At 41.8% G+C, this 22,680-nt stretch overlaps 2 protein-coding genes across 8 annotated transcripts in view; both read right to left on the bottom strand.

Moving 5' to 3' along the window:
• Nucleotides 1-767: 767 nt before the first annotated feature.
• trim66 (tripartite motif containing 66) lies at nucleotides 768-18,868 on the bottom strand. 6 transcript variants are annotated; one of them, XM_076883086.1, is made up of 21 exons: nucleotides 18,784-18,846; nucleotides 17,042-17,129; nucleotides 14,967-15,182; nucleotides 14,491-14,719; nucleotides 13,598-13,829; nucleotides 12,175-12,304; nucleotides 11,731-11,847; nucleotides 11,508-11,622; nucleotides 11,114-11,260; nucleotides 9,945-10,062; nucleotides 8,908-9,731; nucleotides 7,570-7,608; nucleotides 6,880-7,089; nucleotides 5,694-5,799; nucleotides 5,516-5,597; nucleotides 5,272-5,422; nucleotides 3,847-4,706; nucleotides 3,625-3,748; nucleotides 3,275-3,349; nucleotides 2,479-2,631; nucleotides 768-2,368 (listed from the first exon to the last, which is right to left on the bottom strand). In XM_076883086.1, exons 4-21 carry the CDS (start codon nucleotides 14,497-14,499, stop codon nucleotides 2,132-2,134), a joined length of 3,729 nt encoding a protein of 1,242 aa, XP_076739201.1. In that variant the 5' UTR covers nucleotides 14,500-14,719; nucleotides 14,967-15,182; nucleotides 17,042-17,129; nucleotides 18,784-18,846; the 3' UTR covers nucleotides 768-2,131. The 6 variants fall into 6 exon arrangements, with proteins under 6 accessions (XP_076739201.1, XP_076739202.1, XP_076739195.1 ...); XM_076883087.1 differs by lacking the exon at nucleotides 17,042-17,129 and having other exon boundaries at nucleotides 18,784-18,868; XM_076883080.1 differs by having other exon boundaries at nucleotides 14,967-17,129.
• Nucleotides 18,869-21,244: 2,376 nt separating this feature from the next.
• Nucleotides 21,245-22,680, bottom strand: part of dennd2b (DENN domain containing 2B) — a 57,423-nt gene continuing 55,987 nt past the window's right edge. For both annotated transcript variants that reach the window (XM_014412439.3, XM_004543174.5), the window contains exons 18-20: nucleotides 22,407-22,646; nucleotides 22,022-22,108; nucleotides 21,245-21,712 (exon numbers count right to left, since the gene is read on the bottom strand). In XM_014412439.3, coding sequence (XP_014267925.3) covers nucleotides 21,678-21,712; nucleotides 22,022-22,108; nucleotides 22,407-22,646 — 362 coding nt within the window. In that variant the 3' untranslated portion in view covers nucleotides 21,245-21,677. The remainder of the gene's footprint in view (nucleotides 21,713-22,021; nucleotides 22,109-22,406; nucleotides 22,647-22,680) is intronic.

The raw sequence follows: 22,680 nt of genomic DNA, 5'->3' as shown, positions 1-22,680 counted from the left end.
ACATCCCGCGGGCTGGCGAACTCTCGCGGTAACTCTCGCGATAACTCGCGGTAACTCTCGCGAGACTTGGGGCCGCGCGGCTCGGCTTTACCACCGCTGCGGTGCCGCGCTTCAGTAATTTTCAACTAAACCCCACTTAAGGTTACATCGGCGGTGTCAACATAACTCTCAGTAAACACCGAAGTAGAACAAGGCACAAAACCCTCATACACTGTATTTTTAAGACGATACTGACCTGTAAAAATAAAGGTAGAGTCTCAGAGAAAGAATCACAGGAGCACTCGTGTCTTTTCCCGAATTGCATCTGAGAGGACAGGAAGTTGGTCCGCTCTAGGCAACCGCGGGCGAACGACTACAGTGTCAACAGTTCCGCTTATTATTTCTCACTTTTACTCTCCTCAATTGTTATGGACTACACGTAATGAATGTAAAATAATAATTGTCTTAATTGCTGACATATGTTTTTCTTAAAAATAATAAAATTTCCCAAAATGTGGTAGCACATTTGTGTTCACCACAACAACACTGATTAACCCTTGAGTTAGGTGCTTTTTTATGCTTAAATGATTCATAGGTCAGTTTTAAGTGGCTTAGCAAACATGTAAAATGAGGAGAAAAGCGGCCAGTGTCCAAAAAAAGAACTATCTCTCAAGACCACCATAAAAGTTACAAGACAGTCAGGCTCCTTGGAAGCAAAATATAAAGAAATGACAGGGGAGTCCAGACTTTTCTGCAGTACTGTATCTTAAATAAGAATGCTAACATGCTTTTTTTCATGAATGCGTTTTATTGATATTAATATTTGTGCATTTATAATTACAGTTACAAAAAAGGAAAAAAGACAACATTTCTCTTGAAACAGTGACAGCAACTATGGCAGTTTCCCCTTACGCCTATTAGATCTACTGATGTCAAAAGGAATAGCATTACATATACTATACATTCGCTACTTTTGTACATCCATCGCCATGAGTCACACAAAGCGTATATTAAGCTGCAGGAACCAAGTACAGCATAGTTAAAAACAGGAAATGCGCTACAGCGTTTTTTTTATAAAATTATGCATTTCCTTTCGACAGTAATTCTCTACACACAGCAGCAAGTACATTTTTATACTCATCAGTAATCAAAGATAACAACACCTTAGACTTTCAGTAAGCCTGAGACATCCCGATAAGAGAAGAGTGGAAGATTTTGCTCCAAGAGAAATAATTTGCAATATACATACACAAACTTATCTGTTAGCTAAATGTGAAATTTTACATTTCATGAACTGTTTGCTCCAGATATTAAATTCTCCAATAATAAAAATGCCCCGGTGAGCTCTAACAGTGCTTACGGTGCCCACGATCTCTCACATCCTGTCTTCCTCTAATCTAAACAATTTGCTGCTGCTTTTCAAAAAAGGCTACTGACACACATAATTATAACAATGATCAAACCTATGTTAATTGCCTGCAATCATTCATATAGTAAAATAAAAGTTTATACAGTGACACGTGCATAAATGATTTGGAAACTCGTGAATATGGTAAGTACAGAATTTACCGACAAAGTTTCAGAGTACTGCGTATAATCAGGGCTATGATGACCTGAAAAAGTCCACTTAATAAAGATGCAAAGTGCGATTAATAAGCATCCAACTACAGCATCCTCTGTACAAAAAAAGCATGTGATGAAAGATATATAAGGTATTTTATGTTAGCAGAAAATAGCAAGCAGTGCAGTGTATCAGGAGCATATGCTTAGCCGGCAAAATATGACATGATAAAGGAAGTATTACAGCATCACCTCACTACATGGCTGTAGAAGCAACAAACCGAGATCCACAGAGGTATGACTGCGTAACCTATACAATGTGACCTTCACTTATTTCCATTTTCGCACTCAGCCCCTCCGATGAGTTGCATGGATAATAATGACTCCTGCATTAGTTACTACTCTCAATCCTATTTTCGCATGTTTAGCTGCCATCAGATGGCAGTACTGTCATATCACTGCAAACCACAAGGTTGGCTTGCTTTTAGAAACACTGGTGCATTCCCTCTGGCTGCTAAATGAAAAAAAAACAGCATATTTATAAACAGAAATAACATGTTTTCTGCCATGGTTGCGCACTATTAAGCTCTAATTAGAAATGATGCCTCCTCGACTTGAGAGACTGCCTCCTCTTCCTCTTCCTGTGGCACTGCTCTCTTCTCTCTGGCCAAGGGAACCCGCTCTCAGTGGTCCTGTAAGCCTCGTCGTACTCATCGCTGTCTGAATCCACCTCAGCCATGGGGAAGACTCTGCCTGGGAAAACTTCCTTCAGGTTGGAGGTGAAGAAGGCCTCGAGGCTGCGGCCTGCTTGGGCCACCTCAGAGTCAGGCTGCAATGACGGGGGGGGGGGGCAGTAATTATAGTAAAGTAGTGACCAGTGATGATATCGAGACTGATGTATATACACAGAAACAAGCAGAATTTAGACTTTTAACTTACGTAATTGAACTTTGCACAGTTGCGGAACATGAGATACATGTCGGCCACAAACTCATCAGGTGAGCTGTAACACTGGGTATTCCCCTTGCTCAGCTTGGCCCTGATCACAGACAGGTCCATTGGCCTCTTGATGATCTGGTAGTAATGGCGTGCCTGTGTGAGAAAGCAGTGGCATTTAAGACTCTTATATTATCCCCCCAGCCACTTTGGTTCTCTAAAACCAATTCCAATTTAATTATCTCAGGAGCACTCTGCTCTTCAAAATGCATCACATTAATGTTGCATGAGCTCCATTATGTATCATTGTGACAGACGTGCTTCTACCTGTGCACAGGGTGCATGCTTGCATCGCAGTCTTAAACTAAGTTAGATACTCAAGACCTTTGATAGCATATGGTAACATGGAGGTGACCTGTTTCTCTGTTGAAGTTTTGTTTATGGGTTACAAAACAGCTTAAACACAATGCACAATGAAATGTTGCATAAATAGATAAGTGTAAGCTGATTTAGGCATGAATGACAATTATAGAATGCCTCAAATATCATATAAAATGAGCTTCGTAAATACTTTATGAAGAAGAAAATGTATTCAGCACAATTTTAAGGCTCTAAGGATTCACTCACTTGGGCAAAAACTGAATGTGAGCAGAGCTGTGTTACATATAAAACCCATGAGGGAAACTTTAGACTGGTAGTAAAACTCTTAACTACTATGTGTCTGTAAGTATAATGAAAACATAAATATATTCTGCAAAAATAAATTAACTTTACTGTAAGAAAATGTTGATTAGCTTACGAGTGGACTGACGGGCTCTTGGAATGGCGCACTCAGGATGTTACTGAGGATCAGAAGTGTCAGCCGCTCACATTTCTGCAAAGATTCAGCCAAACATGAATGAAAACTGGCGCGACAGAAAGAGAAGGATCACAGTTAAAGAAAAACTAAAAAAAACATTAGTTATTGCCACATACATTTTTTATAGCCATTTTGATAAGTACGTAAAGACTCGTTAGTCATGATATTTATGGAGATTTTTTTAGCATTTAGATGAACCCCCTCGGGTAATATGAGTGACAGCTGTGTTACCCTCTATAACATATCAAATTGACTGCTGTAAATAAGTTTGTTCTTATGAATTGACCTACTTTCTGGTCACATGGAGATAGCAAATTTGCTGATGCATTTTCTCCAGATGCTCTCTCATTGTCACCGTTGTATTCGACACCTTGGTGTAGAACATCTCTGCACAGCGTGCACACCCAGTCACCTCTGAATGAGGGAAGACACATTAGATTAGCAGTACCAGCTTTATGTAAACTGTTTAACAGGAGGTGTGAGGATTGTGCTGAAATTTCACGTGAGCTTACGAGGGGAAGGTCGGCAAAGGGGGGATATGGCAAGAGAGGTGGAAGACTTTTGGACAGCGATCACAGCATAGCAGGTCTCCTCCGATCAGACAAACGGCACAAAAATCCTCACTCTCCAACTCTGTGCTGTCTTGCTCAGTCTGGACTTCCTCTGTGTCTCCGGGAACAACGGGATTTGCAATCAGGAGCGGCCTCTGACCTGGACCGATCTCCTCATCCAGGTCAGAGCGAAGCGGTTGCGGGTCATCGGTGGTCAGCTCGGGTTCAGAGTCTACATCGAGCTCAGATGCCACAGAGCCCTGAGAGTCTGGAGGCTGATCGGAGACCACGTCAGAATCAGTCTCGCCCTGAAAAGTGGGGTCGTATACAGGCTGGATGTCGGACTCCGTTTCAGCATCACCTGATTCTGTATCTGCATCCAACCCTCGGCCGTCTGGTCCCGCATCTGATTCTGGATCTGCCTCATACTCCAGACTTGGCTCTGAGTCGCCACACAGCCCCATCTCTGCAGACTTCTGCTCAGCTCTACACTCCAGTTCAGCCTCAGATGAAGACGGTGCATTCGGGTCAGAATCTGGTGATGCATCTGAGTCAAGCTGTGGGTCTGAATCAGCCTGAGAGATGACTGCTTCCTCTGACACTGACCTGGGATCAGAGTCAGAATCCAGATCCAGTTCATAGAAACTTGGTGCCACATATTCAGAGTCAGCGGAGAGCAGTGTGGATTCTTTACGAGGAACAGGTACCCCTATGTTGCTGTCGCTGCAGTCTGATTGTGCGGTGGACTCATTACAAGTTTGTCGCTTTGGTGCTGCAAGCACGCGGGTGGCCCCACTAGTCTCAGATTCTCCTGTTATTCCCTGTGTTTACCAGAGAAGAGAAAGGAAGGGATTTTTTTCATATTACAGTTTAATCTCTTAAAACCCTCATGCATAAATACTACAGAGGACAGCAGCTAGCCAGGGTCATCCTAAATTACCCCTAAAGCTTACTAGCCAACACACTTTAGCCATAACCAAGTAAACAAATGAAATAAATGGTGTGGTGACAGCTAATTATATGCCTGCTATGGTGCTTCTAACTCTTTAAACCCTAACCTAATTTACCCTTTAAACCAGGGGTGCGCAACTCCAGGCCTCAAGGGCCAGTGTCCTACAGGTTTTATGTGTATCCTTGATCTAACACAGCTGATTTAAATGGCTAAATTACCTCCTGAACATGTCGTGAAGTTCTCCAGAGGCCTGGTAATGAACTAATCATTTGATTCAAGTGTGTTGACCCAGGGTGAGATCTACAACCTGCAGGACACCGGTCCACGAGGCTTGGAGTTGCCCACCCTTGCTAAAAATGCTAACCGTGACGGGTTAGGGTTTAAAGGGTTAAAACATCTCCCTTCTTGTTTTGAATGAAACAAATGCACCACACCTGAGGGAGGGTTTCGCTCTTATCCGTCCCACTGGCAGGTAGAGGGTCACTCTGTCTTCGTCCGTGTGGTGGGAGCTGAGACACGAGTATTTTGAGACGCTCGAGGCAAATGACTGGAACCCTGGGCCTTGCAGAGTCGTTCTGAACATCACTATTAATTTAGAGGGATGTAAAAATAGGTTAACAAGCTGTTTTCATGATTTGTGCATGGACTGATCTTTCATTTTTTTAAGACAATACATACCTGCTGTTGCTGTTACTTGAGAAGCTGCATTTCTTGTTGGCATCAAAACCAATCTCTTCATTTACGTAAGTGATGGGGTGATCTAAAAAGTATGAAGAATTCAAGCAGTTGAAAATGTGAGGTGTTTTTTTTTTATTGACTATGTAAGAAAAAAAAATCTCTGAGTGTTTTCAACCACCTGGCTCTGTCTTATAGGACATTAAAGGAGGTTCAGTTGAAGTTTCCTTGGCCACACAGAGCACCCCATCTGATGCTCTCCTCTGTCTGGGATCCAGCACGTAATACTGAAATCAGAATAAGCATTAAGTAAAACTCTTTTAATAATGTACACTTTTATTGATCCCCATGGGGAAATTCTTCTCTGCATTTAACCCATTCACTCAGTGAAACAGTGGGCAGCCACCAGGGAGCAGCGTGTGGGGATAGTACCTTGCTCAGGGGTACCTCAGGGTAGCCGTTCAGGGGATTCAAACCCCTGACCTTCCGATCATGGGGCAACCACTTTACCTACTGAGCTATCCCTGCCCCATCAAGAAATAAAAAACTCCAGCACCATCTTAGTCATTAACTCCAGCAGCAAAATATGCTGTTAAACCAAATAATGGCTCCTGCAGGTTTCTACAAGCACGCGATTTTTCAAATGACAGAAACTGTCAAAAATGATTGGAAAAATGGGCTCCTCATTCCCTCGCTTATCTCCTGAGAAAACTGTTCAACTAAACGCCTCACAGATTTTATTATTTTTTCCTTTTTTACAAGAGTACTGCACAGATTTAGTATCGCACTCTCTGTCAGACGTTGGGAATTTAACTATTAAAACTGATTTAGCAGAACCATCGTTTTGTATTCTTTCTCCCTTGCTCATTTTCATTCTCCCGCCTTATCAAATTGAGCACCTCCAATATATGCATAGCACCAAATCAGAGGTGTGGGTGCACCGTGCCAAGAGCAGCTGATTTCGCCTAAGCTGCTAGGCTCAAGCAGAGATGAGAAGTGGGCTTTACACGTGCACAGGTGTGCTAAGCTCACTTCTTTCTAACTCTGCATTCCTTTTATCCTGCTCTTTCTGCACCTCCAGAAGGCTTTGCTCTTTCTTCACATGGCAGATGAATTCTTAAAAGTGCTTGAAAAACAGCAAACTAGTGACAACTGAGCATCTTAGTCCATCGATGCAAAGTGGATCTTGGTATTGTTTTCGCCTCTAGTTAGTTTTGGAGTTACAGTTTTTATTGTGGAACTGTGTATCACCAGAGATGACAGTGCTGAACACACATGTGGCGAGTGCACCTCCTAACTGTGATCAGTCCTATTCTCCCTGACAGCTCAGCCTCCCCACGTGCAATCATATTCTGATGCGGGGTTACCTTATTTGCAGCTCCCGCTTCTAGGCTACGAGCCCATCCTGTGGGCCTTTCGGCGTAAGGGCTGGCGGACGGGGCTGCCAGTTCTGTCGGGATGCTCTGGGAGCGCCTCTTCCTCCTCGAGCACACCGAGCCAGTGCTCAGCCTGCTGCTATTCTGCACATCAGACACACACTCGTGGGCTGTCACTGTCACCTCCAGGGATGTGGATCTCTGTCAAAAAACATAAATATATCCACACACACAACTGAGCTGGGGTTTCAAGCAGCCTTGCATGCACAGGTGCACCTGTTCATGCCATTAAAAACTGAAAGGAGACAAAAAAAAAAGTGGATGGACACACACGGGCACACACCAAATGAACAAAAACATCACTCAGAGCCTATTCAGGGAACACCTCAATCCTTACAAACATGTTGAATATATTAGTGTTATTGTTGGAGCAATGAAAGCTTTGGATATCACACCAATTATCATATGTAAATTCAACCCGAGAGCTACAGTGTGGCCCTTTGATTAAGCCACCACTCTCACAGTTTCTCTCATATATTACAGTTTACTGATCCAAGTCTTCCAAAAGGTTTTTTTAAACACTTTGGCTTGTGTCTCTTTTTCCGGTACACCATCACACATTTTCAGGCCAGGCTGACACCAAGCACATGCTCCTTAGTATCATGCGATTAAAACACTCACCTGATCTATGCCCCCTGGGAAACGTATGCAGGATTCAGGCTGTAGAGGAAAATAGACTATAATCCTTCTCTCTGGAATCACGGAGGGGTATGGGAATTTATCTCAGTGCAAACCAGAACTAAAAAACTGGCAGCTCACACTATTCCCTCAGCGACTCATTAATGACAGGTTAAGTACACAAATGACTGTGCCCAAGTGGCTTTATATCACTTTCAGATGCTGTGACTTGAAAATGTAAAAATAACATATCTTTGTGGTAGTAATCACCCATCTTGAGAATTTTTAAAGAAGGGCGATTATGCGGCTGCTAAAACCCCTGGCATCACGAGTGATTATGATGAACAGCGAGCTCCTGGATTTAAGCATGCATTGAAGTGCTCGGCTATAATTGTCAGAGCAGCTCTTTTGTTTTCCCATCATCCCTTCTTTTTGAAAGCAAGAGCAGCTTGCTGTTGCGCCATCTGTTTTTGAGGCTAGCTGTCAGCTGTGGGAAGTGATCATTCTGGCATTAATATAAAGTGTTGCTTTTGGTTTCAATTGTTAATGGATATTAATTAAAACTGAATGCCGCCTCAAACGCTCCAACACTCGTCTACATGTCAATATTTTAAAAATATACAATAGCCCTTTCAAAACGCGTAAATCGCGGCTCTCCGAGCTTTTCATTCGACTTAAACGTCCCGTCATTAAGCAATTTCTAATGCAGGCTTTGGTGCCTTTGTGTAAGCAAGTGTTTGAACGTCTTTGTTTTCACAGGAAATAGGCTTGACCAAACAGTAGCGGGTTCTGAGAGGCACATATAAACAGCTTTGTGTGGTTTACCATAGCAGGGTTAAAAACTTCGCTTGAGCCTCTAGAAACTTTGCAGAACCACGTGTGAAGTGAAAAACCGAAGGCTGAGGTGCACAAAAATCCCACCGCATGCCTCGCTTTCATCTGAGGGCCAACTGTCAAACAATGTTCGCAACTCTGCTGCTTTTAAGAAGCTTTATGAAGCTGGATTTAAGCAGAATTTTCTTGTTACAACGAGGAGCGTACAAGAAGCACACTGTACATAAAACGCTATTTTTAGCTGATCGGCTATTCTCAAGGTGTCGCCATGTTTGATTTGGCAGATTTCTATGTTGGTCGCCCTTCCTGACACGACAGCAAAGAGATTTCTGTTTCATTTGTATAATCTTTTGCTTTAACACACATTTTTTGTTTGTTGTCTTTTTCATCTTGTTTTTTTAATATATTGTAGCTTCAGCTCTTTTTTTTAATGCATGTGCATATGGGTATATATTATATTGCAATATCCTCTGTTGGTGAGGTTCCATTTTTAGCTTAATTTCTCACCCTGGCATCTCTGTGGTCTTTGACGGTCAGTGCAGAGTTGGTCCTCTTTTGCTCTTTTCTCACACCTGATAAACACAGCAGCAGCTGCTGCTGTTGGACAGGACTCTGCACCCTCCTGCCCTGTTGTAGCTCTTGATCCAACATCTCCCTCCTTTCAGCAACCGCTATTTGTCCACAGGTCTCCTCCACACGATGCGTTTCCACCCGGTTCTCTTCACTCATTGGATCCCTTTCCAGAGCCGTGTAGCTGAGCTCCTGTTGCAGAGATCTGCTGGTCGATAGCTTCCCCCGACGCCGGTTTGGTCTCCCACGCTCTGCACTTAGCCGAGCCTGGGTATTTGGAAGAACTTCTTTGCGGTGTTGATGATGAGAAAGATAGGACTTAGACTGAGAATGTGGTTGTGAGTCAGCAGCTTGTGGCTGAGATGCAGATGCTCGGCTGCGGCTGAGCTGATTGTGCCTTCTGTTTGGGACAGGTGATGCAGGTGGAGGACGCTGCAAGGAACTCTCCTGGTCCCAGAACCTCTGGATCTGCTGGTTCTGGTGCTGGGAAGCAGAAATATGAGCCGGCTGAGCACAGCTGGAGTTATAAAGTGTGGTGTCCAGCTGGCTTTTGTCCAGACTGGGAAGATCTGGCTGCGAATGAATGCCATGAAGGCAGCACATCTGAGGCTCACAGCAGGCTTGGTACCCGCAGCCCGGCTCTCGTCCTCTGTGAAACACTGGTGGCAGAGTCAAGCAGGTAATGGGCTGGGGTCTCATAATACTGGAGCAGGCCAACCCTGGGGGATAAGCGCAGTTTCCCCCCTCAACAGTCAGCTGACCTGCAGAGTAACAGAGTCACAGTGAGAGCCCGGTTTCAGAGATAGTATTTCACATGTCATGCATCAAAATAATGCTGATTAATTATCAAACAGATATACATAGTTACGGTTCCTTTTGTGCCTACTTAACTTTTTTTTTTTGAGTGAGGAGGTTTCTCCTAGAAAAACATGTTCTTAAAAAAAGTCTTCTTGCATTAACGGATTGATTTTTACCTAAACAGGAAATTTGTTTCGTCCAGTAACTAGCATCCCAGTTGAATTTTATCTTCACAGGACTCCAAGAATCTGAGTGGTGTGACGCCTCAAGCAGCTGCTGCATCTGGAGTGAAATCTGCAGGAAAGGAAATATGAAAAAGATGAAAGATCAACTTTATTAATTTAGGGTCAAATCACAACAACAGTCACCTCAAGGCACTTTAGATTGTAAAGACCATTAAATGATAGCGAGGAAACCCCAACAATCAGACAACCCGCTGTGAGCAAGAACTCGGTGACAATGGGAAGAAAAAACTCCCTTTTAACAGGAAGAAAACTCCAGCATATATTTGTAGATGATTATGCATTTCCTTTGTTCCTTTCACTAAAAATATGTCATTCAGTTTTTTATAATAAACTAAATCAACACAAGGGATAAAACATGCTTGTTAAAGTGGACTTCATATAAAGGTTTTTATGATAGGGCAAGAGGTGGACTACACTCAAGACAGATTTCCAGTTGATTCACATCCATGAGCTGATTTAGAGGCACCAGTTAACCCAAAGAGCATGATTTGGACTGGGACAAATGCGAAAAAGTGATGCGGTGGGCAGCTTGAGGTCCACGCACAAGGCCCCAAGCTGCCCACTACACCACTACGTGACAAAAGAGTCAGTGGACAGATGTGTCTCCATACAAATCATGAGACCAGAAAGACAAATGGATGCAAAGTAAGTTTAAAAGAACACTTAAGTGGTTTAGTTTGGACTTCCACAAAGAGGCGAATCTCCCAAAACAGTGGATCCTGCACTGCTTATCATGCAGCTTTTCTATTTTTAAACCCCACCTAACGGGTAAATGTCAAACTCCAGGCTGCCAGTACAGAGCACACGGAGCCTTCTTTCTTTCTCATGCTGAACTAAAGCCAGCAACACAACTTCAGCAATTTTCTCAGGCTGCTCCTTCAAAAAAAAAGTAATCTTTAGCAAACTGACCTTCAAGTACAACTGGAGTTCCCCTTTAAATGTAAATGTGTGGCTTCTTTTTCAAAGACGATAAAAAGAGACTTCACACTTGTTGTTCTACTTTACAAGAAATTAATTATCACTTCTCTCACAGGACCGGACTTTGTGTGTGTGCGTGTGCATGTGCGGGACGACGTCTGTTAACTGTCTCATATGCATACCAGAGCTCTGCTGAAGAGCACCGGGCTTGTGCAGTGATGGGTCATAGCCCAGGTGATGAACTTCTGAATATGGTCCAGCTGGCCACATATCTCTATTGCCCCTTGCAGCTGGTCCTCCAGACGCTGCTGGAAGCCCTCTGCAATCTTCTGCAGAAAATTAAAAAAAACAAATGTAAACATGAAGTTTTGTGTCCTTACTTGCAGAAGGCAAGCCTTGTGATTGGACTGCAGGTTAATCAACAGACAGCTTTTGACAGATGTAGGTGCTGGGATGTCGGTTTAAGCAGCTGCGACAGCTTATCACGAGCTAGCGACGGCATCGTGGCAGTTACAGATTCTTTGCGTGTAGATTCGTGGCCGGCAAGATGATTAGATGGAAAGAGAAAGTAATTACCTCCAGTTGCTCTATTAATAGGTTGGCTCGTTTGTTAAGCTCGTTCATCATAATCATCTTTGCCATTTTAATCTGGTTCTCTGCCTTCCTGTGTGCAATCTTCACTCCGTGAAGCCTGGAAAGACAGAAAGGGGGCAAATGTCTCAGTCCCTCCCTAACCCACCATTTGTGGGCAAAGTTGCTCAGAAATTGGATTTTAATGACAGTGTGGATGAAAACCAACCTCTCCTCTATTTGTTTAGCGCTGTTCTCCACTGCAGACCTCTTCTCCTCCACCTGAACCATCAGACTCTCAAACAGCCACTGCTGATCCTGTAGGGCCTTTCCGATCTGCACCACCCTAAACACATGAGAGATCACAGCATCCACCAGAAAGTTCACTAATTTATTCTTTGAGCATGACGAACACCAGAATTGAATTTGTTTCCCCCGAGGACAAGACATTATGCAGGTGACCTTCGCAGCACCTCCTGCTTTCTAACATCACAGAAAACAAAAAGGTATGAATACTTAATGAATGTTAGGCTGGCCAAGGGTAGTGTATGCAGATATAGATGATAAAACTGACAAGGCAGTTAAAGAGTGTTACTGCTCACAGGAAGTTTTTTTTTAACCTGTGGTTAGCCCTTCTCGGCAGTGTCCTTGTGCTGTGCATCTGAGGACTGACCTGTGGTTTTTGTGGGAGGACAGGTGACAGCTGCTACAGCACAGAAGGTCACATGACTCGCAAAAAAGCTCCAAGGGCTCCTGTCTGTGAGAGTGGCACATGAGGAGGGACCAAGGATACGACCCCGGGCCTGAACGACATACAGAGAGAGGAGGGGGAGGGGGGCAGAGCAGCAGTCAACAGGCAGTTCACAGTCAGGCCCACAGCACGCAGCATTAAAGTAAACACATTAGAAGAAAAGAAAGACTTGCAGTGTCATCAGCCTGTTTGCTCAAAGTTTGCTCAAATGGCATGCAGGATCACATGACAGCCTCTAACTGTCTTCTTGATAAGTTATGAACACTTTTTATTATTCCAAAGTGTCTTTTAATGTCATCAGTATAGGACAGATATGCTGATGTGAAATACTTAAAGAGCTGTAAATCCTTAGAAGTCGCCTCTAAAGTGCCATGCTGACCAGACCAAGCCTCAGTTCTTTAAGTTGTTTATTCTCCTGCTAGCTAATGGTCTGAATATAAATTCTACTTGTACCTTATACCTGGATTCTTTTTCTTTTTTTTTAAATGTTGAAAATAAAAGTCAGTCAGTGCTCTTACTGTTGCGTTAAACATACATGAAAAGAAACTGAAGAAAACTGAAGAAAACTGTTACCAGTTTTGTTGACAAGCATTATTAAAGCTGACCTAGTGCTACACTTTAACACCAAAATAATGTTGTGGCACCCGAAGGAAGCTGAGGTTGCAATTGTATGTGTTAAAGTGTTTAGTGACAAAGATGTCAGTGTTTCAGCTGCTGTCCAACTGGCTTTTGAAGTACCATTAGCAACATCTCACTTTTAATACACACGCTCTAAAGTGCTTCTCACCTGTACCTCTCTCGCTATATAAGAAGCTTTTGGCACACAGAAAATCCATCTAACATTAGCTGGATAATGCTAATAAACGTACCCTACTGCTCTCTGGTGGCCGGCTCACCTCAGCCAACCCCCCTCCTGCCTGCAGATCATCAGAGATCTCTGTGGTAGAGAGCTGAGCATCACCTTGTGTGCATCAGCCTGATCTGACTGACCACATCCTGTCTATCAGCGCTGTCACACGGTTTTTCTCACAAGTACACAAACCAAATGCTAACCCTCCCACATCACAATAATGCTGTCTGGGACGTGCTCATTATGATTTGACAACTTGTGCAAAAGCAGCTGGCAACAAAGCTGCCAAACATACGCGATGGGCTTAAAATAGCAAAACACTAATATTAGCAAAAATGAAATCATCCGAGCACTGAGACACGTGTTAAAGACAGGTGCATAGAAATACATGCAGCTATCATGCATTAATCATTGCAAAAAGACACCAGTCCTGCTAACTATATAATAATGTGTTATACAAGTCTGTAAAGCCAACAAATCAAACTAATGTCTTGCCTTGTCCAGTAGGAGGCAGGGAGCTGGAGCCCCTCTGGTGCAGTTCTGGGAACTGGGTGGCACTGGGCCTCTGTTGCTGGTGTGATTCCATGTACTGGGAAGTGTTGGGGGTTCTCAGATGCTGGTGCACATCTGTGCACTGGTAACACAACCACTTGTTGCAGAGCGTACACAGACTCTGTGCAAGAGTCGGCTCTGTGCACTCTGAGCAGCTCTGAAAGAGAAACTTTGCCTTAAGTCATACAACGAATACACAAACACATGACAATGTGTTAAAAAGATGGGGTGGCACATGACATGTCAGAAAAAATTGTGCTGCTGCTTCATTTAAGGTGGAATCACACTTTAAGGAGCTGTTATGCGTTTGCATGCTTGCAAATGCCTCCGAGAGTCTTTGTAGAGCGACTCGTGTGGATAAATATAAGTACCCAACCAAGAGATTATCTAACACAATAAAATATCTAACACTGAAATCTAAAAAAGCTGGTTTTCATCAATAAAATGTTCAAATGCTCTCTCTTGTTTATGTCGTCTTTAGTTTCAAAATAAAAGCACAGAACCTATAAGAACAAAGCACTTTCACTTTTATTAATGTATCCTTGCCAGGACATTTGTCATCTATAGTTGATCCTGCCTAATTTTGGAGCCGTGAACAGCACCTCTGGGATAAAATCCGCTTTTGAAACTCTAGTCCAGAGACAACAGTAGGAGTATTCCAAACATCTAACAAGACTTTTGGGTTGAGAAGAGGGCAACACAAACATAAGAAACATGCCAGCTTTATACAGAAAGTGCACGGTGCACAAAATACCACATGAAAGAAATATAATTTCCTGTTGTGTCAAAAAAGAAATTAAAGATAGGAAACAAGATTCAAAAATGCGACAACTTACCTTCTCCATTTCCGTGCTTTGCGAGAGGATGTGTTGCCTTCTCAGCGGGAGGGAGTGAAGAGGAGAGGGAGAAAGAGAACTGCCTGACGCCTCAGCAGCAGAAACACTGAGGCTTCTACCTGAGGCAGGAAGCAGTGTACACCGAGAGGTGGCCCCAAAGGAGGCGGCTTACATGACAGGCTCACTGTGCTCTCTCCTCCCCCAGATCATCCAAGTGTAGGACCCCTCACTGCAGACGAGGAGAGAAGTGTCATGTTCATATTCATTCACTGCTCGCTGGTGCAGCCAACAAAAAAAAAGGGAGGGAAAATCTAATCCTTTTTCTTAAATAAGCCTGTGCATAATAATTGGGAATTAGGGAGATAACATAATTATTTTTTGTAGGGCAAAATATCCCCGGAAGCCTTTCCAAATTAAAGGAAGGAAGACCAAGTGACCTACAATGAGCAGGGAAGGAGAAATTGTAATGCAAGCACCTTTAGGTTCTTTGCAGCAGGCAGGATTAGGTGATGCAAGGCTGAGGTTTTGTCAGGCTAAGTTGAGCTGGGCTAGGATGGGCCAGCTGTGGCCTTCTTCCCTTCGTCAGCACGAGGAGGGGACAAGTCCCAGAGGGGCTACACTCTAACGTAGCTCACGGAAACGGGGTCAGGCTCTGATGGGACTAGGATGCACTCCTGCTATTCCTTCTAAAACTACAAAATCAATCAGGACGTTAAAATGAACAGAGCACTGTAAAATGAAAGTAAAGAAGTACAGATGTGAACACAGAAAATATAAATATAAATATAACACTTCCATGTCTTTCAAAGATACAGTTGCAAGATAGTGTAAAAGCAGAGAAACGAAACCAAAGAAGAGGTTACTGCTTAAACCAACCAAAACTTAAAATAGTTCCACATCAAATACCCAGAAGCTTTGAATTAAACCAATGTGGCATCTGGACCTATGAGAAAATCTGCCTAACAACAACCCTTTACAGTCTGACCTAAAAATCTGACAACTTTCTCATCCTTGGATACTTCAGCGGGGGAGCTCAGAGCAATCCCATTCCCCATTGTGAACTCAAAGACCCAATTTGAAACACAATTAGCCAGTCGTGGTGCACCCTGTGTCTCGTTCACTCAGCTCTGTAGCATTTTCAAACTGCGCACTCGCTTTCTCTGCAACCTGCACAGCGTTTATCGCTCACGTTGAAACCTCCCGCCAGCTTCCCTGCTCTGCTAAGCTGGCACTAGATACGCATACCATCTCCGGAGACGTCACAATTATAGAAACCTGCGCTATGATCTCTCCCTTGAAAGCACCTCCCGAGTAACATCTATTAACCCTGAGGTGATGAGGTCACAGAGAAAGCGGGATTATCTTCAACCACTCTGAAATTATCATGCTGTTTTACTATTCCTCCCTTCAAACAACTCACTGTTACCAAATCCATGAACAGGAAAGAAACGTCTTCACTTTTCACTCATCAGATGTTAATCAAGCACAAAGTCTTCCTTCACAAAAGGCATCACATGTGACAAAAACATCCCGACCTTCTAACTCAATTTAATTTAAAGATAGAAACAAGTCTTAAACACATATTTTCCACATCATGTTTATCTTTTGAATGTGGGCTAGTTGAACCGGTATAGCTGATAGGCTATAAAATAACATGACATTTATTTTCAGTGTTATTTATTTTAAAGGGGTGTTTATAATTTTTTTGTCACCAGGGGGCAGAATAAGCAGGCAGACGAACAACTCTCACATATTATTGCTCTTTAGCTGCAATGGCTACCTTCTTAATAAACTACTTTCCACATGTGCCAACAACACAATTTAATATTCAAATGTAATATTACTGACATCGGTTCAGCCTCAGCATGTAAGCCATAAATCCAAAAACACTGAACTAGCAAAAGACTCATAAAGCTGCACAGTAAAAATTCCCAGTTCGTCATTACACTGGCAATACTGTTGATATTACAGGTAGTCTGTAATTAAGTGTTCTGTGCAAAACTCCTGAACCACCCCTCAAGGGGTGAACCTGTGTTGTGTTTACATAACAGGCAACTTAGCAAAGAACCAACAAGGTGATTCTCAAACAGCTATTAGCCAAAAAACTGGCAAAAACCATAAAATCTACAGCAGATGAACAGTATCTGAAAGTCATGTCCTTAAGAAACAGGAAAATATCCAGCAAAGCAAAGCCTCATCAGAAATGAGCTCAGTAGAAGCATGTCATTTTTAAGAAAGGAAAACAGGGAGAAATGAATGAGGTATACCAAATTATACAAAACTGTGCTGAAAATCAGTGGCAACAGGTCTTATGGAGTGATGAAATTTGAAATTTATAGTCCAAATATTGTCAATAGGCATAGTGGAGATCAAGAGAGACTTACTACAGTGAGTGTCTAGAGCCATCTGTAAAACACAGTGAAGGCTCTGTCAGATTTGATGGGATTATGAATGCAGAAAAGTACCATCAGATTTTAAACCACCATGCAGTACCATCTGATTGGCAACAGCTTCGTAGCTCAGGATGACAATGCAAACCCCTTGAGCATACCTGGATAGAAAAACATACGACTGAACACTGTCAGTCATGGACTGGCCTCCCCAGAGCCCGGGCCTCAACAACAGCAGTGTGAGATCATCTTGACAGAGAATGAAACAAAAGGCAGTCAACATCCAAAGAGAAGCTTTGAATCTTCAATCCTTATGAAACCTGTAAAACTATTCCTGAACACTAAAGGAATTGTAATTACACTAAATTACAAGAAATCGTCCCTAAGAGAGTTCAGACTGTGTTGAAAAAGAAAGGTGGTCATGCCAAATATTGACTTTCAAGCTTGTTGAAATTGTAAAAGCTCAGTTTTTTGCTTTTTTTTTTTTTTTGCATGTGTTTCAATAAATCATTGCACCTATTTCCCATTTTCCTACCAAAATATAAAGAAAGGAAGGGTAGCTCGAGAATTTTGCACAGCACGATAGGTTAACCACTGCATTTCATTTATAGTAGTACATGCTACAACATTAATATATAATAATATATATGCAAAACATAAAATAATATTGTATTAAAATTTGTTAACTATAGGGTGCTGCAGCTCTGCAGCACTAAGGATGCTGGGAGCTGCGGTCCTCTAGCAGGCTTCTCAAATGCTAATTTGGATTTACATTAAACTACATTTCTTTACATTGAAGCAAAAGAAAACATTTGAAATTAAACTTCACTGAAAAAAGTATAATATTAATATAATATTCATAGCAAAACTTACAGAATAAGGAGCTCAATTCACGCAATAAATAAGAGGAAAAACATATCGAGAAGTTCATCACAGCCAGTGGCCTCTAAAACGAAATTGGCCTATATGAAATCCAGAGCCGTGCAGAAGTTATTTTATGTGAGTCAAGTCACAGGACATGCCACAAACTAAACAAACAAAAAGTTTCTGCACACCACTAAGTCATGGGGTGTATAATTGTGAAAGAATCAATTTTTTACCCTCTTTATCTTATCGAGGCGTTAAAAAAATTAGTTTTAGCTTAATAATAAATACAAGTTCATCAAATTATTGCAATGAATACCTGTTTAGTGTTTAGGTTACATTATGACTGAACTGTAAACAATGTAAAACAGCACATCCGTATCTGAATAGCACCCAACCCTTGTGGGAAACTTACATTAAGCGTGAACAGTAATGTGTAGTTTTTGTATTAGCCCACTGCATAAGGCTGTGGGAATTCGGGATTTCCTGTGATTTTCCTTCTGGCGTATTACGCGTTCGGCTACCTGTTCCATCTGTTTATGGATGTGCTGTCAGCACCTTATTAAAGCTTCTTCAAATAACAACAGCAAGCACGTCAGAGACATCGCAGAGTACCTGCCCCTTCATCCACAGCCTGCCTCTGCATCAGCAGCCAGCGCATCACTGAGCGTGATATTATTTTTTAGAAAGTGCGCATGAGATTCCGCCCCTATCATGGCATCATGGTGCAATCCACAACACAGAGAAGGACAGCACGCAAACACAAAGTAAACACACGGATACTTTCCACCACTAAGCAGCTACAAACTGTGCCTGTGTACAAATCAAATCCCCTCACGAAGCGCACGGCTCGTGCAAAACATCCTGTCAGGTAAACATCAGTGTGCGCGCGTGTGAGGATGTCACAGTGTTGTTTTTGGTCCGGAGGAAACGAGACTGTCTGCCGAGAAACTCCGCTTCTGTCAGCCTGCCCATCACATCTTGTGCCCTGCGTCTGCACAAAGAGAGTTTATCCTTTCTTTTTCTTTTTTTCTTTTACCTTGACCCGAGCATCTCCGAGTGTTGATCCCCCTTCGGATGTCGCTCTTTGGCCCGGACAAAATTTTGGAGATTCCAAGTCTCGCAGTTAATCGTGAGATTTTATAGTCCTGCAATACTTCTGACGTTTCTCAAGGCTGAAGTGTGACACTTGGCGAGAAGACTGCAAGTTTACAATTAGAGCCCACCGTCACTGAGCGATACAAAATATTAACGTGTAATACCTTTCGAAACTTAAATGCAAAATTATGTATAAACACGTAATTACAAAATTACAAACAAATCATCAACGTGACCAAAATTTAAAACTCCACATTTTTCTGAAAACGGGAATCGTGTGTCAATTTCTGAGTAAAAAAAAAAAGGTGCAACAGTGATAAAACATTACGCATTTTATCGCCGAGTTACTGCAGCATCATTTCAGCTGTTAAATTTCGGAGATTAGCTGGAATTCATAGTTTAATTGTGTTTGGTCTCTGAAGCGTTTTGTAACTATGTTTTTTTAAAGTGTTGTGCATTATCATTATAAAACATGATAGCGTTTTAAAATCAAGCAAGCATCTGAAAATCATAGATGACTTTAGTGCCTGACTAAATGTACAGAAATTCAGCGGACATGTGAATGGTTCATTTAAAATCTCAACACTCACATCAAACATCAACATCAGGAACATGTATGACTTTAAAAGTCATCTAGTTAAAATAAAATAAAGATATGGAATACTTTATTATTAAAGCAGTGAAAACATTCAAATATTTCTTTTTTAAATCAGTCAAGCGAGTGAAGCCGGCGTTCATAATGGTCACAAATAGAACATTAAAACATTTTTCTTAGACAGCTTAAAGAAGTAGCAGGTATATTCCCAATTTAAGGCATCACTCTACACACTCATCCTTTCCTGGTCTTGAATTATTGATACTATAATCTGCAGGACCGTTTTACTGCAGCCACTTGGCCAGTTTACCCCATTTGCCCTGCTGATGTGGGCAATGTAGCAGCACATATCCTTGGTGTCCGCAAGTTAAAGTACAGCCATAATTTTAGCAGTATGTTGGTGGTTTTAGGACCTTATACTTTTACTTGATTTTTAAATTTGATACTTCTTTTGAGTATGTCTTTATGCCACTGTAGCTGCAATCAATTTTAAAGGAAATTATTGCACCTTTTACTTTTTTCCTAGACATATTTCAGATGAATATTAGGAAAAATCTGTTTAAAAATAAAAAGATGTTTAAGTAACAGAGCCACCAACCTAAGAGTTGGATTCAGCTGCAACATTTAACTTCCTGACATATTTTGGGTTTCATTCTGTTTATTAAGTGTTGCATGCTGTGTTAAGCAGCTTTGACTTTATTGTGCTACGCTGTAAAAGAAAACCAATATCCTCATATGAGGAGATACTTCTTTTTTCTTTTTACGTAAACTTCCTGTTCAAAGAGGAAGTTTACAGAAGTTAACTAGAAGAAATCAAAATACAATCTCAGGTCACAGGAAGTTAAAGTGGTAAGAAGCTGTAATGTCAGCTGGACTGGGGGATTTTAAAACTCCCAGTTATTACACCTATGAATGATAATATTCCACAGTAAAATATTAAATACTAGTACTTGTGTGTATTTGTTTGTTTGTTTGTTTGGTTGCTGTGACCTATTGACCTCTTGTATTAATTCCCTCCTATCTTTCTATTGGTGTCTTTTATTATGGTGGTACAGCTTTTATCTTGCTATTACCCATGTGCTGTAGTCATTCTTATTGGTAGCTTTTATCTATGAACATAACTCGTTATTTTTTATTTTTTTTATCCGTTATCAATGTTTGAACCTTTTATTGTTTTATGTAAAGCACTTTGGTATGCCCAAGGCTTTTAAATGTGCTCTATAAATAAAGATTGTTGTTGTTGTTGTTGTATTTACTACATTCTGAAAGCATAATTGTAGGTTCACTGTTATTATAACTTGATTTCACAACTTTTGCTCAAGCAAAAAAATTCTTTCATGGCCAGCTCTTTATCCGAAAGTCTCTGCACGACCACTTCACATCAAATGTCACTCTTAACTGCGATAAAGACACTGGCAGGAGAAAAGCACCACGGCACCTGGAATCAACAGCGAGCCGCTCAGTTAGGAGAGCTAATAACAGCGTGGCAGCGACAGCCACCGGAGTGATGTGCACAGACGTAATTAGGTTACCAGCAGCATGTGGTAGCCGGTGTTAGACTACTGCGCCTTTTGGGATCTTACCAACCTAATACACAGCTTTGGGAGAGGCTGTCATTGAGATGTCAGCGATAAAAGGAGGTGAGTTTTCATCATCAGGCAAAATGTGAAATATATGTCTATGTCTGACTGGGAAGTCTGTACTGCTTTGGGCCTTGTTTTGATAATGAACGAATACAGTTTAATAAGGTTAAAGAATAAAGAATAGAATAAAGTTTAAGTTCAATGCTTACACTTGGACACTGAAACAATTTTAATGATCACTTTTAATAAAAGACTGTAAAAATCTCCAGGAAGAGTTCAAACCATCTTCTTCATTGTATTGCATGTACAGTTTTTGAATAAGCTTTAGGTCAAACAGAGAAAAACACTGTCGTAAAATAATGCAAAAAGGAAAACATATCTGTACATCTACGCCCTCCTGCAACCCATTTCAAGTCACATACACTCACAAACTCCGATAACACTCTTCACAAGCACGACTAGACATCAGTGGTTACTCTACGACTCACATGCTGTGTACCGTCCTGCTATTGCTATCTCATACTATAAACATAGGCTGAAGAGCATCACAGCTTACAGTGAAATAATATGTACATGCTTTTAGAACATTTAAAACAAAACAAAGTATGAAAATGGGAGTCGTCTTGACGCAGAGACTTGAAAGATCAGGTCGTCTCCTCAGTTCTTTTTGTGGAGAAACTTCATTTTACTTCCTGGAAATAAAATACATGAATCTATTAAGCCGTGTAAAACGAAGCCACGAATATTCGGTATAAAAAAAAATCTGATTTCTGGCAAACATCCATGTTTAAGTTCTTATTGGTGAAGCCTATCACAGCTAGCTCGTGTCATGTGAGATATTTACAATAAAAAATAAAGTGAGAGTGAAACTGTGCAGAGGTTTGGTAAAAGCTGCTGTGTAGCTCTGCCTGTTCAGATGACATTAGCATATGCAGAATAAATATTTGATATTTCTGTTTATAACTTTCCAGCTCCTAAAATATGTCTGCTTCTGAACTCACCAAGGCCTCTGAGGAACTTGTTGACTCCACTCTGCTCTGTGTCTGGCAGCTCCTCCAAATATTGATCTACCCGCTGCTCAAACAGACCTGTCAACACAACAGCAGAGATTTTTCTTTTTAAAAAAAAGGAAAAGGAAGGGTAAAGAACTAGATTATGAAACGTCAATACTTCAGGGAGCTGCTTTGATTCAGTGAGAAAGCATGCTGTTGAAAAACTTTCAGCCACTAGAGGTCAGTGTAAGTGCAATGCTTTCTTCTGCACAGAGAGCACTAGGAATGCAGGGGTGGAAATGCACAAAGAAAAGCAAACAGCTTTCTCATGAAATGTTTTAAGGAAGAAAGAGCATTCATAGACCCAGCTGACACTCAGAGAACAGCAGTCTACCTTTAGCTCGTGTCTTTCTGAGCTCCCGGTCTTGGATGAACCCTGCAAACATCTGAGACTCCATGAAGACTCCCAGGAAACGTCGGATGCTCTTCGATGCCACTGATTTGCGGAAGGCCTCTCTTTGGAAAATGCGCTCCCCACGCTCATTCTGAGTGATAAACAGGGAGTAATGTCCAATAGTCTCCAGGAAGAAGCGGATGAACGCCTCCGACACCAGGCTGTTCAGCGAGTTATACTCTGTGGGGGATAAAAACGAAGGCGTTAATCGATA

The sequence above is a fragment of the Maylandia zebra genome, linkage group LG1, assembly GCF_041146795.1.
Source record: "Maylandia zebra isolate NMK-2024a linkage group LG1, Mzebra_GT3a, whole genome shotgun sequence".
NCBI classification, from domain to species: Eukaryota; Metazoa; Chordata; class Actinopteri; order Cichliformes; family Cichlidae; genus Maylandia; species Maylandia zebra.
The sequence above is the reverse complement of the archived record's forward strand: the minus strand, read 5'-3'. Positions and strand labels throughout refer to the sequence as shown.

What these genes read in the sequence shown, in the direction of transcription:
- trim66 (XM_076883087.1), bottom strand. An exon ending in GCTAAACAAATAGAGGAGAG is followed by an intron (nt 11,623 to 11,730) that starts GTTGGTTTTCAT and finishes CTGTCTTTCCAG; the next exon opens with GCTTCACGGAGTGAAGATTG. An exon ending in GAAACAAATTTCCTGTTTAG is followed by an intron (nt 9,732 to 9,944) that starts GTAAAAATCAAT and finishes GTTACTCTGCAG; the next exon opens with GTCAGCTGACTGTTGAGGGG.